This window comes from Pelophylax lessonae (assembly GCF_965119305.1).
Source record: "Pelophylax lessonae genome assembly, chromosome: 6".
In the NCBI taxonomy this organism is placed as follows: domain Eukaryota; kingdom Metazoa; phylum Chordata; class Amphibia; order Anura; family Ranidae; genus Pelophylax; species Pelophylax lessonae.
In genome coordinates, this window is record NC_138773.1 from 84,624,527 (window position 1) to 84,640,682 (window position 16,156).

Genomic DNA, 16,156 nt, shown 5'->3' on the forward strand with positions numbered 1-16,156 from the left:
GGTCAGCGGTGGGGACTTTTTACTTCTCTTCACCATCCAGTGAGCAGTGCAGCAGTGCAGCCTTTTTATGGGGCATCAGAGTGGCCCGGGGAGAAAATGCCCCCCTGCCCCCTGGCCCAGTCCTCCCCTGACTGTGATGTTTGTGAAAGGTTTTACAGTAAATACCTGCAAGTCTTATTCTTAGCATACATGCAATAAATGCATGAAAGAAAAACATTTTCAAGATGCCCGTTTCATGTTGGGGTTAAGGTCCGATTATTAGTTACATTTCAGGACCGGTTAAATATTCACTGTTAGAAAAAGTGAAGTGGTTAAGAGTTAACTGTAGGAGTTAGTTTTAAGATGTTAAGGGACAAGTGAGGGGTTGAATAGTTTTGTAAAATCTTCATTAATTCAAAAATAAAAAATTAAACTTAAAATTTTTTGTCAACAAAATACAAAATAATAAAAATATTGCATATAAATAGCTTATATTTTGATTTGCAGCCAAAAGGTGGAGCTCTAGGCTCATTCTCACCAGTTGACCAAAGCTTTTTACAGAGCTCAATAGTTCAAACTAACATTTACACACAAGTGAATTATTTAGAGGAGTGACTCTTCCTTCCTTTGGGCAACTCCATAAGAGGTGTCAATCAAGAACAGGGTGTCTGAAAGGAAACCTCTTATCTTCTATTGTTTATATTTGCAGACTGTCTGTAATTGGGAGAAATCACCCTCGCTCTTTGTCCTGGTTACCATTGAGGCCTCATGCACACTGGACATTATAAAAACACCAGTAGAGTTAGCTATAAAAATCAGTAGCTGTAGAATGAGTTTTGCAGCATTTTTGCAGTAGCTTTTTTCAGTGTTTTTTGGCCTTTTTTCTTTTAGCAAAACTATACTCTCACTGTCCCACAAAAGCTTATGGTTATAAATACACTAATAAAACGCTGAATAGCCGTTAGAGCGTTTTTACAGCTTAAAAACTACTATTAAAACCCACTAGTTCTGGGGTTTTTTCCAGCCAGAAAACATCCCTGCCAAAAAAACGATAACAGCCTACATGTGCATGGACACATCGGATAACATGCTGGGAAGTTTACTGGCTGCAGAAAAAAAAATCTAAAGCCAAAAATAACAGCTGTTAACCACTTAAGCCCCGGAAGATTTTACCCCCTTTTTTTCCACAAACAGAGCTTTCTTTTGGTGGTATTTGATCACCTGTGCAGCTTTTTGATCATACGCTATAAACAAAAAAAGAGCGTAAATTTTGCAAAAATAACAATATTTTTCAAATTTTTTTATATGAAATTCCCAACAATTTACTAACAAAGGGAAAGATTTTTGTCATTTTTGTTGTTTTTTTTTTTAACGCGTAATGGCGGCAATCTGCGATTTTTTTTGCGGGACTGCGACATTGGGGCGGACAGATCGGACCATTGACTGACATTTTTGACACTTTTGGGATTACCAGTGACATTACTGCAGTAATCAGTGCTATACATATGCACTGTTACTGTAAAAATGACACTGGCAGTGAAGGAGTTAACTGTATTGGAGAGGGAGGGGTTAAGTGTGTCCTAGGGGTGTGTTTCTAACTGTGATTGGCTGTGGCATGATGTGTAAGAACAGTGATCCACGGTCCTACATAGTAGAACCGTTTGATCACCATTCTTACACAGGGAGAACTGACAGGCGGCTTTGTTTACATTAGCCGCTTGCCTTTCTCCCGCTGTCACGGACGATCGCGAGTGCCCGAGCGGGAGCGCGCATCCGAAAACCCTTACAGGCTAGCGATGTATCCCTACGTCGCTCTGCCTGTGAGGGGCTGACTGCCGACGTAAATAGTCGTGCGGCAGTCGGCAAGTGGTTAAAACATCTAGTGTGCATGAGGTGTGACAGAGACAACTGCTTAAGGGGAATTTCACTTTCTTTGGAGAGATTTCCTTTTACTTTCTGTTGCGTCTCCAGAACCAGAAGTGAAGAGAAATCTCCCCAGTGAAACACATTTCGAAAAAAAAAAAGTGTCAGGGATTTTAACTAATGAGTTATAATCAGGAAGTATGGAGGAGACACAAGCATACAAGCAAGGTTTTTAATAATTTAACAACTTGACCTCCAGAAGGTTTTACCCCTTTCATGACCAGGGCATTTTTTGCTATTCAGTACTGCATTAATTTAACTGGCAATTGCGCGGTCATGCAATACTGTACGAAAATTACATTTTTATCATTTTATTTCACATACATAGAGCTTTCTTTTGGTGGTATTTGATCACCACTGGGTTTTTTATTTTTTGAGATATAAACGAGAAAAGTTTGAAAATAAACCCTATATTTTCTTTTATCTGTTATAAAACATTTCCAATAAAATCGAATTTCTTCATATATTTTGGCCAAATCGCATTCTGCTACATCTTTGGTAAAAAAAAAAAAAAATTTCCAAATAAGTGTTTAATAGGGATCGAACGATATTGTTTTTTCATTGCCGATACTTTGGTCATCGCGCATCGGAATCGGCCGATATGGGCCGATATTTTCGTACATTTAAAAAAATATATATTTTTTTTACTTGACAGGTACTCAGTGATCTGGGGGTCCTAAAGACCCCAAAACTCCTCCTCTGCACTTAAAAGCATTAAAAAAAAGCCAAGTTTGACTGTTTTGAATGCTGTAATTTTTTTTAATCTGGCGCCATGATATCTCTTCCGGGTTTTTGCATGGAGACCCGATCAGAGCCAAATGCGGCTTTGATCAGGTCTTCGGTGGACATGCAGGCTGGTTGCCCGGGTCTCGCGGTGGGACGGGAGACCTGGGCAAGACGCGGAAGGCAGCGGAGGGGGGCGCCCCCTCCCGCTCCTTGTAATGACAGCCGAGTGGCTTCTCAGCCGCATCGGTTGTCATTACAAGACAGCCGACCATCGGCTATGAACGCCGGTACCGGGGTGATGCCTCTAGCTGCAGGCATCACTTCGATACAAGCACTTTCTAAAATATCGGCAATATCGGCCATCTTGGTGGCCGATTTCGATATATCGGGGAAAGTGCATATCGGCTTTGTCAATAATCGGTCAATCCCTAGTGTTTAATAATTGGTTTGTGTGAAAATTATAGTGTCTACAAACTATGGTATTATATACTGGAATTTACGCAGCTTTTACTTTCTGACTGCCAACCACATTTCTTGAGGTGCTAAAATGACAGGGCAGTACATTCCCCCCCGAAATGACCCCTTTTTTGGAAAGTAGATACAAAAAGATATTTTCTGAGAGGAGTGTTGAGTCCATTAAATTAAAACATACATACATTATATTACCAAAAGTATTGGGACACCTGCCTATACACGCTGTATGCGGTCCGTTCTCTGCTCAGCGGGGGATCGATCCGCTGATCCCCACTGAGCAGGCGGATGACAGCTCCGTCTCCGCACTGTGTGCAAGGAGGAAGGTGTCAGAGCCCCGCTTCTCTCTATGGGGGAATCGGATGAGAACGGACCACCTGTTCATTCTCATCTGATCCCATCCGACCTGATCTGCTGGACAGATGGAAAATAGGGTTTCCATCCGTCCAGATTTCACGGACAGGATTGGACGAGGATGGCAGCGGGTGTCAGCGGACATGTCACCGTTGACATCCACTGCCCCATAGGGATGCATAGAGGATCTGATCAGGTCCGCCTAGAAAACTGACAGGCGGATCTGATCGGATGGTTCGTGTGAAAGGGGACTTAGTAGTTTCCTGGCTGTGGCCAATGACAGCATGTGTTAGCAAGAGGCGGAAAAAGGTGGCCATGTACCAGTATGGCCTGCCTTTGCCGCTCGCCTGCAGTAAAACTACTGTGGGCAAGCAGCAAGTAGTTAATACTAAATTTATAGTCCGTGTTTTATATTTGGTATGCTGACTAGCAGGATTCACCGCTCTGGTAAGGTTTTGAATGCTGCAGAGCTGGTGTTGATCTAATTCCTAAGTGTGATTTCTAGGTGTTATGAGTCGGTATCATGGCACTATGAATTTGAGAAACATTATTCAGACCCTGCCACCTACCCATCATTGAGTGCCCATTTTGGAGAAAATTATGTGCAAACTTTCAGCTTACCAGGAACCTGTTATGTTGCCAATGTTTTGTATGTCATATAGTCACACTATTAGTGAATTGTTACAGTACATCAGACTATTAAGTTACTTCCTTAACATATGGACATGACATCTGTGCCTTATAAGCATAATAACATGAGCTATTTGTGTACTGAATATACCCAAGGCGGCAGTAAGGTACTGCTCTAAGGTGATTAGCATCATGCTCTCCATGGTATATCAATTGTCACTGTCATGCCTCCTACGTGGTTTGGGAGCAGGTCACAAACCGTAAATTATCGTATCTTATTTACTATCTATTGGGATTATAAGCATATACTATCTTCATGGCATGGTCAAAAAGAAAAAAAAAAGACAACTATACATACTATATCCTCTTACGGTAGTTTGCAAGGCACAGTTGTAACATGTAAAAGCCATTCAGTGTACTTACTCAGCTATGGTAGCAAGATGGCGGACAGTGTCAATGTGTTGTTCTAGATGGGAATTATCCAGCTGTAAAAGGCAGCATTTCACCTTCATATGCTCCTCAAGAACACACTGAAATTGTTTCACCAAACTGATTAGCTTTTGTTCTTTGTTCGAGTCTTCAGTCTGAACTGCATCCTCTGTGGAAGAAAGAAGGTAAATACAACTATGCATTAGTATGGGTTCAAGTATGTTTTCAAACTTTTGTGATTTTCCTGTTCACCATCATAACCTTAGTCTATCCACGTAAGGAACAACCAGCACCACTTTTACTCTCAGCAGCCAACAATAATGACATCTTCCTTCTACATCTGAATATTCCAATGGCATCCTCTTTCTGGGTCACTCTTATAAACAGATCTCTGCACCGAATTCCCAGCTACGCTTAACTGCAACTATTACAAATGCATCTTTCTCTCTCTGGATTTTCTACTTATACATTAAAGGAAAATGAAGGAGTAAATCCTTTACTTTCTTCAGGGAATGCTTAGGAGAATTTATTCGCATAGGAATAAACACCAGTGTCGGCCACTGCTGTGATAATATTTAGCTTAGGTCAGTTTAGCTTAGGAGGTCTAGGGGTAGCCTTAATTCCAGAGATGTATAGTAACGAAGTAGAACTACTTCACTACTGTACTTAAGTACCGAAAGGCGGTATCTGTACTTTCCTAGAGTAGAATTTTTTTCTCCTGCTTCCACTTTTACTTCACTACATTTTTTCAATGATTTCAATACTTCTTCTCCGATATTTTTTTTTTGTGCTGCATAGTTACTCGTTACAATTATAAAAATTACCACTGCCAGAACAGTAGATGGCAGGTTTCATGAAGCTCAAAACATGTTTATTATCAGCGCATATGAAAATAAAAGCTACTGTATGTATAAATAAAAGCTGCATTTGAAATAATAAAAAACAATATGATGTTCAAACTTTTGACTTCTTTCTTTAATAACTACATAACACAGTACTTGTCCTTTTACTTTCAGTACTTGAGTAGCAATTTTTTTTTCAAAACTACTGGTACTTTTACTTTCAGTACTTGAGTAGCAAAATTAAAAAAAAAACTACTTGCAATACTTAAGTACAAAAAATGTTGAATACTTTAGTACTTCTACTCAAGTCACTTTTTGATCGAGCACTTCCACTTCTACTCAAGTCACTTTTTGATCGAGCACTTGTACTTTTACTCAAGTATGGGTTTCGAGCATATGGCAGAGCATATTGCACACATAATTAACAATGATGGGAGGATGGTTACAGAGGACACTGAAAAAGCAACCGTGCTGAATGCTTTTTTCTCGTCAGTCTTTACACAGGAAACGGAGGGGTACACTGACCATGACTGTTTGGTTAGTAGTAATACACAGGACTTGCCACTATGGCTAACAGAGGGTGAAATCAGGGAAAGGCTGGATAAACTCAACACAAACAAATCACCAGGCCCGGATGGCGTACATCCGAGAGTACTCAAGGAACTCAGTAAGGTTATATCCAGACCACTGTTCCTGATCTTTGCTGACAGTATTAGGACAGGAGATGTACCAGGGGATTGGAAGAAAGCTAACGTGATTCTGATATTCAAAAAGGGCCAGAGGCATATCCTGGGAAATTATAGGCCTGTCAGTTTGACATCAATAGTATGTAAACTTCTGGAGGGGATGATAAGGGACTATATCGTAGAGTTTGCTAAAGACAACAACATCATCAGCAGTAATCAGCACGGGTTTACAAATGGGCGTTCTTGTCAAACCAATCTATTAACATTCTACGAGGAGGTGAGCTGTGAGCTAGATAGGGGGAGACCAGTGGATGTGGTGTACTTGGATTTCGCTAAGGCGTTTGATACAGTTCCCCACAAGCGCTTAATTTATAAAATAAGATCTGCAGGTATCGACAGCAGGGTTTGCTCTTGGATACGGAATTGGCTTAAAGGGCGTGTCCAAAGAGTGGTAATAAACAGCGCATACTCAGACTGGTCTGAGGTAGTAAGCGGGGTGCCCCAGGGCTCAGTCCTGGGACCAACCTTGTTCAATTTATTCATAAACAACATTGAGGTCGGGTTCAGTAGTTCGATATCAGTTTTTGCAGATGACACAAAATTGGCCAGAGCAATAACTGCACAGCATGAAGCAGATATCCTACAGAATGACCTGGACAAAATTACAGAGTGGGCAACGACATGGCAAATGAGGTTTAACGTGGAGAAGTGTAAGGTTTTGCACTTGGGGACTAAAAACATAAAAGCACAATACAAGTTAGGAGGGGAACCCTTGGGGGAATCAAAAATGGAGAAGGATCTGGGAGTCTTGGTTGATGATAGATTAGGCAACAGCATGCAATGTCAAGCGGCAGCTGCCAAAGCCAGCAGAATATTGGCATGCATAAAGAAAGGGATGTATTCCAGAGATAAGACTATAATCCTTCCACTTTATAAAACTCTGGTCCGACCGCATCTGGAGTATTCTGTCCAGTTCTGGTCGCCAGTCCTCAGGAGGGATGTGTTGGAGCTGGAGAGAGTCCAGAGAAGGGCAACTAAACTAATTAGGGGATTGGAGGACCTTGACTATGAAGAGCGTCTACAATCGCTCGATTTATTCTCCCTGGAGAAGAGACGTCTGAGGGGGGACATGATAGCAATTTATAAATATCTTAATGGGGATCCCAGCTTAGAAAAAAAGCTGTTCATTCGAAGGGATTGCATGAGGACTCGAGGGCATACAATGTGATTAGAGGAGAAGCGTTTTAACCTCAGGCAACGTGGGGGGTTCTTTACTGTTAGGGCTACAAGATTGTGGAATTCTCTACCACAAGAGGTGGTTTCTGCGGGTAGTATGGTGGCTTTCAAAAGACTCTTAGACTTACATCTCAAGGATCAGAACATTCAGGGGTATGTGAGATGATTACAGCCACACACACCTACACAGGTTGAACTGGATGGACTATTGTCTTTATTCAACCTCACCTACTATGTAACTATGTAACTATGTAACTATGAGTACTTTATACAACTCTGCTTAATTCTGATAAATGTAAATCTATCTCTTGGGAATTCTGAAAGGTATGAAGTACAGACACCCAAAGGTGCCTGAAATCAAATGATGAGGATCGAACTCCTATCAATGTTCGACCTTGGTAATAAATGGGTGCTTGTAGTGACTGTAGCAGATGTGCCACACAAAATCACAGTAAAACAATGAGACCATCACCAGTGCTCCATTTCAAAAACACTGTTGCCTTCAGAAAGGGACCCTGAGTGGCCCGGAAAGGTTGGCTTATTTGAATAACGTGTCATTATACTAATAAAAGAGTTTATATCTTCCCCAGTCACCACTGTATTTACCTACTGTGATCCTGAGCTGTCAGGGCTACCAAAAGCCGCTCTACTGTTCCAGGGGTTTTACAATCTCCTCTGATTTCTCTCCTCTCCATCCAGCACAGCAAAGAACAGTCAAGACAGATTCTGATTGGTCGGTGCCATCGATGTGATGGGATCCCGGGAGGTGAATACGGTGGGAACTGTTGGGGATGGGGACGAGGTCTGGTTTTGGTCACCTTTACAGATTTTCTGTAGGGGTGGACTAACGCTTTAAAGTAAACCTGCACTGAGAGAATACGGAGGCTGCAACTGTTGACCTCTTCTTTTTAAAACGTTATCTGATCCAATCACATCCACGCTTTTGAGGGCAATGAAGAGGGACAAGAAAAAGACCACTAAATATTCCCTTTAAATCTCTGGCTGGTTTTTGGTATATTTTAGAAAAAAATTACCCTGTTATCTGGATTATTCATTTTGAATGATAATACATTTAAATTACAGAGAAAAATAAATAAATAAATGAGTGTATATGTTTGCACAAATGCCATGCTGGTTTGATTCAGCAAAGCTCTGACACTTCCTCATAGTAAAAATACTTACCCGCCTCTCTCCCTTCTTCTACACATTCTTATTGGCTAGTGGGGTAGCTCATTATGATGATGTGCCAATAAGAATGTGTGAGGTGGGACATAGCGGCAAGTTCTGACATTACATGGAAGTGTCAAAGCTTTGCTTGATCAAAACAACCTGACATTTGGGTGAAGCAGGAAGATGCTGAATGCCTCTGCAGTTCCTTTTGACTGCCTGACCTTCATATATCAGCAACTTTCAGTATTCTTAAAGTGACAATCTCTTTAACTGCTGTTCTCCACAGCTTCATATGCTAACTTTCCTATTTTTCCCCCCTCTCTGTTCCATCACTGAAGGCAAAGAGATAAAGACCTGTGTAACCCTCAAATTGCAACATGGAGGATTGGAAATGACAAAGGCTGAATCCTCCCTTCTCATCTTGCCATGTAACAGCCCTAAGAGCCTGAGTGGCCACTCATCAAGTACCACTGGTGCTGCATAGGAGGATGAAAATGAGTCACATGCTCCCCCATACTCAGGGTAGCAGGTGAGCAAAAGAAAGGTGAGTATGCAGGGCTGGAGAGGGCAACAGTTAAGCAAATCTTGTTAGAAAAAAGCTATCCTACACACCATCCAAATGACTTATAAGTAGTAAATGCATGGCAACCTAGGTAATAAGGTTGATTTATTAAAGGCAAATAGACTTTGCACTTTTCAAATGCAGTTGCACTCTGAAAGTGCATTTGCTCCAGTGTTTAGTAAAAGAGGCAAAATTTCACTCTGCAAAAATCACCCAATCACATGCAAGGAAAATTAAAAAATATATAATTTTTTCTTGCACGTGATTGGATGATGAAAATCAGCAGAGCTTCCCCTCATTTAATAAGCTCTGGAGCAACTGCACTTGCAAAGTACATAGTCTATTTTCCTTTAGTAAATAAACCCAGTCACTGTGTAGCCAGATCCAAATAGATGCCTTATAAATGCAAAAGCTATAGTATTACTACAGCAGCATTAACATGGAACACTGATGTTTCAGGTCACGCAAGATCCTGTTTTCAAGGTGAAAGGTATCTACTCGATAATAGGGTCCTGTGTGGCAACTAACCATTGGGGTTCCAAGTTAATGCTGCTCTAGTAAAATTACAACTTTAGCATTTACAAGTGTTGGCCTGCTGACTTCTATTTGGAAGGTAAGTGAACCTGTTACTTTGCCCTGCATGGCCAAAGTGTACGTTAACTTTAAGTAAATTACAATTAATATTTAAAGGATTAAAACCCTGCAGACCCATGCTTAAGCCTTTCCTACAGCATCACTGAGATACACTATATAAGCAAATGTTTGTAGACACCTGATAATAACACCTCCCTATATAGCCAAAAGTACTCTATGTGGACATCCCTCCAAATGGTTGAGTTCAGATGAGTCTAAGGGTACTGTTAACCACTTAAGCCCCGAAGGATTTGGCTGCTAAACGACCAGAGGGTATTTTGCGATTCGGCACTGCGTGACTTTAACGGACAATTGCGCGGTTGTGCGACGCTGTACCTAAACGAATTTGGCGTCCTTTTTTTCCCACAAACAGAGCTTTCTTTTGGCGGTATTTGATCACCTGTGCGATTTTTGATCACGCGCTATAAACAAAAAAAGAGCGTAAATTTTGCAAAAATAGCAATATTTTTCCCTTTTTTTTATATGAAATTCCCCCAAAAAAAATGTAAAAATCAAAATTTTTTAATATTTTCGGCCAATTTGTTTTATGCTACCTATGTTTGATAAAAAAAATCGCAAAAAGCGTATTTTGATTGGTTTGCGCAAAAGTTATTGCGTTTACTAACAAAGGGAAAGATTTTTGTCATTTTTGTTGTTTTTTTTTTTAACGCGTAATGGCGGCGATCTGCGATTTTTTTGCGGTACTGCGACATTGCGGCGGACAGATCGGACCCTTGACTGACATTTTTGACACTTTTGGGGTTACCAGTGACATTACTGCAGTAATCAGTGCTATATATATGCACTGTTACTGTAAAAATACACTGGTAGTGAAGGGGTTAACTTTATTTGAGAGGGAGGGGCTGTGTGTGTCCCTAGGGGCGTGATTCTAACTGTGATTGGCTGTGGCTTCAACTGTATGCAGAGTGATCAATGGATCTACATAGTAGATCCATGTGATCATCTCTCATACAGAGAGGAGAATGACAGGCAGCTTGTTTACACAAGCTGCCTGACTTTCTCCCTCTCCCCCGCCGATCGCAGAGTGGCCGGCGGCGATCGGGTCCGCCGGTCACACGCGCGGGGGGGTCCGTGACCACGCGGGAGCGGGAGCGCGCCTCCGGGGGCGCGCGCTCGCTCCCTAAACCCTCACAGGCGAGCGACGTAGACCTACGTCACTTTGCCTGTGAGGGGCTGACCGCCGCCGTAGATAGTCGTGCGGCGGTCGGCAAGTGGTTAAGGGTAGCAGTACGTGGGGAAAAATAGCAAATAAAGAAAAAACTATATAGCATATACAATTGTGACACAAATCATATTGTAATTGAATGTTATTAAAAATGACTTTTCCTTTTCAATCTGCAGCTGTTGTATTTTCTGAAATTGCAATGCAATATGGCTACCTGGGGCTGTTCTGTACACAGAATGTGTACTGTCCACACCCCAGAAACATCATTTCCTGCTTGTGTGATAGGCACACTAATTTTCCCAGAAGTCTGCTTAAGATACAAGTCAGATTTCCGGTATCCCCTATAATAGAAATATAATTTTTGGTGAGATGCTCCCAAAAGGAGCACTTCCAAAGGGATGCAGGCCTAGCAGGTTTCCTCATTAGAGCCCTGCAGCTGCCACAGCTGTTAGATAATTATGAAACCACTCCCATTTCACCCACTCAGCACAGAGGAACAAACAGTGATTTCTTCAGAATAACAAAAGGTAGGAATCTGCAACAAAGGTTGTTATAATCCTTGTGGTGTACAGATATTACCCAGAGATTAATGCTTTTTTCTCAACAAAAGTGGAGTTAAGCTTTAAAGCTACGACATACAAAGACATTTTAGACAACTGTGCAATTCTAACCTTGTGGCAACAGTTTGGTAAAGGGCTTTTTCTGCTCCAGCATTAAAGTGTCCTTGTACACATAGCCTAACCTATAAAACATATTATGAGTCTGGTGTGGAGAAATTCATGTGGCCTGCAAAGAAAACTAACTGCAACACTACTGAACACCATTGGGACGACCTTCAAATGCTCTTTTGGCTAAAAGGGCTCTTATTCCCACATACGCACTCCAAAATCTTGTAAAAAGTCTTCTCAGAATAAATGAGGCTGTTGAAGCCACAGAGGCAGACCAACTCGATGTTAATGTCCGTGGTTTTGGAACCTGATGTCCAACAAAATCATATTTAATAGTCAAGTGTCTACAAAATTGTTACCATATAGTGTACATTTTGGTCTTGTTTTTGGTGCCAAGGATGAGAAGAGATGACAAGAGCAATTACAAGTATTACAGATGGAGATTTTCAAGTTATTACAAGCTACCACAATACCTTGTGAACTTCTAATTTTTACTTCTGTTTTCATCAGTCTTCTTATCTCCCGGCCATGTTCATTGATTCTTTGATGTAGTTTTTCTAGTTCATTGTGAAGATTGTAGAGCACCCTGCCATATTTGGTGGCACGTTGGGCAGCATTCTCATAATTCTGTCTCACCTAGAAAAAACATTAAATGAAGGAATGCAGAAAGAGCAAAGTCAGAAGTAGATGTAAAGCTGAACTGAGACCAAGTTCTTGTTAACCATACCAGCCCATCAAATTGAATACATTCTATAATCTGCTCTGGTCAATGAGTGATGGACTGTGATTGGTTAGTATTGCCAATGAACACCTTTCTTTGGAAACTCTCCTAAAATGTTTAAAGACTTAAAAGAAATAGATCACCCCCATAAAATGTTGAGATGATGCCGTATTATAGTTAAAATAAAAAAAATGTACATATTATCATTATTAGTTCATTATTAGTTCTTTTGTTACAGCCATGTGACTGTGCCTTGGCACAGTCTCTCAAGGTCTACCAGAAAATAGGAAGGTTATGTCATCTATTCTACTGCTGACAAGAATCATTTCCTTCCTTACCCCAGTGATCACTCACTCATTCTGATTATTATAACCTTCTGGCATGACACATTATGAGCCCCCATTCACATGAGTGTTTTCTGCTCATTTCCCTACACCTGACTAGACAGAATCCCATTCTTTCTAATTGTGCCTGTTAAGACTTGTATGCTCAGTCACCCTATGCTCAAAAAAGTAATTCGCTTTTTTTAGTGTTGAAGGCAGTTTTGATCCCGCAGAATTCAAAAGGAATGCCCGTAAACACATAATACACGCAATTTTGCTCTTTCTTTCCACACCGGAAGAACTCCTCTCTTCTTATAAAACTACTTTCTGATCAACTGCTCTCTGATCCATGCCCAGGCCAGAAAACAATCTCCTGACGCTTGATATGCAAGCAAAAATGCCTGGAAAACATCTAAAAAGGCTCGTTCAGGTGGGTTTGGACTTGAATCCAAACACACCTGAAATCATCCAAAATTAATATAATCCCTAACCAATATAATTCTGCCCTACAAAAATACAATTCCTGCCTGCACACTGCCAAACCTGCCTATTATATCACTCTTATTAACACCCTCTCTCGCAGTCTCCTTCAACACTTTTCTACCTTCAACTCTCTACTTCATCTTTAATTACTCCGCCCACTAACTCACCCACTGAAGCAGGCTAACTATAGGACTCCATACCTGAGATGGGTCCCACCATTTTATCGGTCGACACCATATTTTGGACCCTCATCAAGGACCCCAACCGCCAACGTCCTCCTTAGCAGAACAACAGAAATCGACATCACCAGGGTGGGCGGGAGGGACGTTTCTCCTATGATCTCCAGTCTGCAAGTGAAGCCCTTCACTCTTCCCCTCCCACTACTCTCTCTCCTGACCCCCCCCCCCCATCACCTTGTCTGCTCTGCCAATAAGGTAAGAGTCCTGACCTCTCATATCCCAACAACTAAATTAACCCCCTACTGCCTGGTTTTCCTCCCACCTCATCATGTATGACCTATGCTTATCCTTTAGTTTCCTTCAAGCTCCAGGCATGTCTATAGTGCCAAAATACAGACGTGCTATAGATCTTGTGATCCAATGCTGGATTTAGATCACATGACCCAGAACAAGCCACACTGTTGGTTACAGCTAAAAAATATGTTTATTTACTTTCCTACATCTCTTTCCAACATCAAAGACATATCCCTAATGTTTAGGGACCTTGAGATTGAGTTTATGTCAACTTTAAAAATGAAACTCCAGCCCAATCAATACATGCACATTACAAACATGTATGGCGGCTGTCACTAAATGGCGGCCCACGGTCCATTGGCGGCCCACACGATGCTTCCGCCCGGACCGCGAGGCCGCCTCCTGTTATCAGTCACTGGTTTGCTGGGACCGCGGGTGTCCCAGCAACCAGTGACGTGCTGTGTGTGCTCCACGCCCACTCCTTACTGTGAATCCCGGCTCACTCCCAGCCTGTGTCCTGCCGGGCCGCGAGTAGGGGCGTGACGTCATGCGCGCGCCCCGCCCCCTGCTGCTCGTGGCTCCTGTCTCGACTACTGGCTCCAGATATGTGGAGCACAAGGGGAAAAAGCAATGTGGTCCCCAATTTCAAAGCTGCGGTTTTTAAAGTGATGGGCATATTTTGTAGTGCTCATTAGAGTGCCCCATAAAAAATAAAAATGTGCCCATCAGAGTGCCCCTAACATAAAATGTGCCCATCTGCGTGCCACTTATTTTACGCTGATGGGCATATTTTATGTTAAGGGGCACTCTAATGGGCATATTTTATGTTAAGGGGCACTCTAATGGGCATATTTTATGTTAAGGGTCACGCTGATGGGCATATTTTATGTTAAGGGGCACTCTAATGGGCATATTTTATGTTAAGAGCAACGCTGATTTACACGTTTTGTTATGACCATCAGAGTGCCCCCTAAGATAAAATGTGCCCATCAGAGTGCCCCTAACATAAAATGTGCCCATCAGAGTACCCCCTAACATAAAATGTGCCCATCAGAGTGCCCCCTAACATAAAATATGCCCATCAGATTGCCCCCTAACATAAAATGTGCCCATCAGCGTGCCCCTTATTTTATGTTAAGCGTCACGCTGATGGGCAAATTTTATGCTAAGGGGCACGCTGATGGGCACATTTTATGTTAGGGGGCACGTTTTACACATTTTATGTTAGGGGGCACTCTAATGGGCATATTTTATATTAAGAGCAACGCTGATGGACACGTTTTGTTTTGCCCATCAGAGTGCCCCCTAACATAAAATATGCCCATCAGAGTGCCCCCTAACAAAAAATGTGTAAAATGTGCCCATCAGAGTGCCCCTTAACATAAAATGTGCCCATCAGAGTGCCCCCTAACAAAATGTGTTTATCAGAGTGCCCCTTATTTTATGTTAAGGGTCACACTGATGGACACATTTTATGTCAATGGGCACTCTAATGGGCATATTTTATGTTAAGAGCAACGCTGATGGACACGTTTTGTTTTGCCCATCTTTCTGAGTCATAGCACAGACTTCAGATTCGGACCTCGGCCCAAAGAAAATTTTGGCGACCGGACCTCCTTGAATTTTAATTCATTACCCCTGATGTGTATGGGAATAGCTTTAGTTGCTAAAGGTTTTTTAAATATGGCCCCCAACAATTTATGTCTGAAAATAACTTTGTCCTGAAATAACTATGTCCTAAAAATGATCATCATCTTTAGCTTTCATGGCAGTCACTCACCCTGGTCCGGATGTTTTTGGTTCTGCTTGCATAGATCAGAGTGGTGCGAGATTCATCATAGACAGCTATGGAGGGACTCACATGTGCTATCATTACTGTTCTGCTGTTCCCACTCAGAGCATCCTAAGATAGAAAATATCTGGGTTATATGAAACCACTTTTTTTGCTCTATTGTACTTACCATCTGTAACTAAAAATGTAACTGGGATTATTTAATAAGCTAATTGAAGAAGAAATTATGTATATATCTTTCACCTTCAATTCTTTTTAAGCCCCCATGTACAGTGGACATTTTTACAGCTGCTCCTAAGGGCATCTGGCATTTTTCCTGTTTCTAAACTGCCCTGCATGTTAGCCTAGGTGTCCATGCACACATAGGTTTGTTCAGCAGCGTTTAGTAGCAGGAGAATTTAGAGTCAGGAAAAAAAAAAAAATAAACACTTCCAGTGCATCTAGGAGCAGCAGACTTTGGGAAGAAAAAAAATGCTTGACCCTTGTAAATGCACATTTAGTGTTTGAGCCTTAATTCATTTCAATGGCCATATATTATGGCGAATTAAATTAAGTAATACCCAAACACTTGATTCAAGTAAACGTGCTACACACTTTTACAAGCATCCGACTTCTGTTTTGCCGAAACGCTGCTGCTCGGGGAAAGGCTTCTAAGAGAGTTTAGGAAATGTCCAGTGTGCATGAGGCCTAAGAAAAACAGGAAAAGCTGAAATGCCAAACGCAGGGGCCATAGCAAATAAGTATACTTAGGTCCAGAAACAGGAAACAGAACACAAGCAAAGGTTCAGTGTAAGGACATGGAAAGACATTGGTTCATAGGCTCATGTCCAATGATCATAATTTGTAAGTATTAGAAAGGGGGCTTTAAG

The 16,156-nt window shown here is 41.6% G+C and overlaps 1 protein-coding gene across 1 annotated transcript in view; it reads right to left on the minus strand.

The window, feature by feature from the left end:
* LOC309558628 (kinesin-like protein KIF19) overlaps nucleotides 1–16,156 on the minus strand; it is a gene marked incomplete at its 5' end in the record, with an annotated part of 105,917 nt that overhangs the window by 51,932 nt on the left and 37,829 nt on the right. The window contains 3 exons of the mRNA XM_082261694.1: nucleotides 4,507–4,681; nucleotides 11,969–12,131; nucleotides 15,276–15,398. Coding sequence (XP_082117820.1) covers nucleotides 4,507–4,681; nucleotides 11,969–12,131; nucleotides 15,276–15,398 — 461 coding nt within the window. The remainder of the gene's footprint in view (nucleotides 1–4,506; nucleotides 4,682–11,968; nucleotides 12,132–15,275; nucleotides 15,399–16,156) is intronic.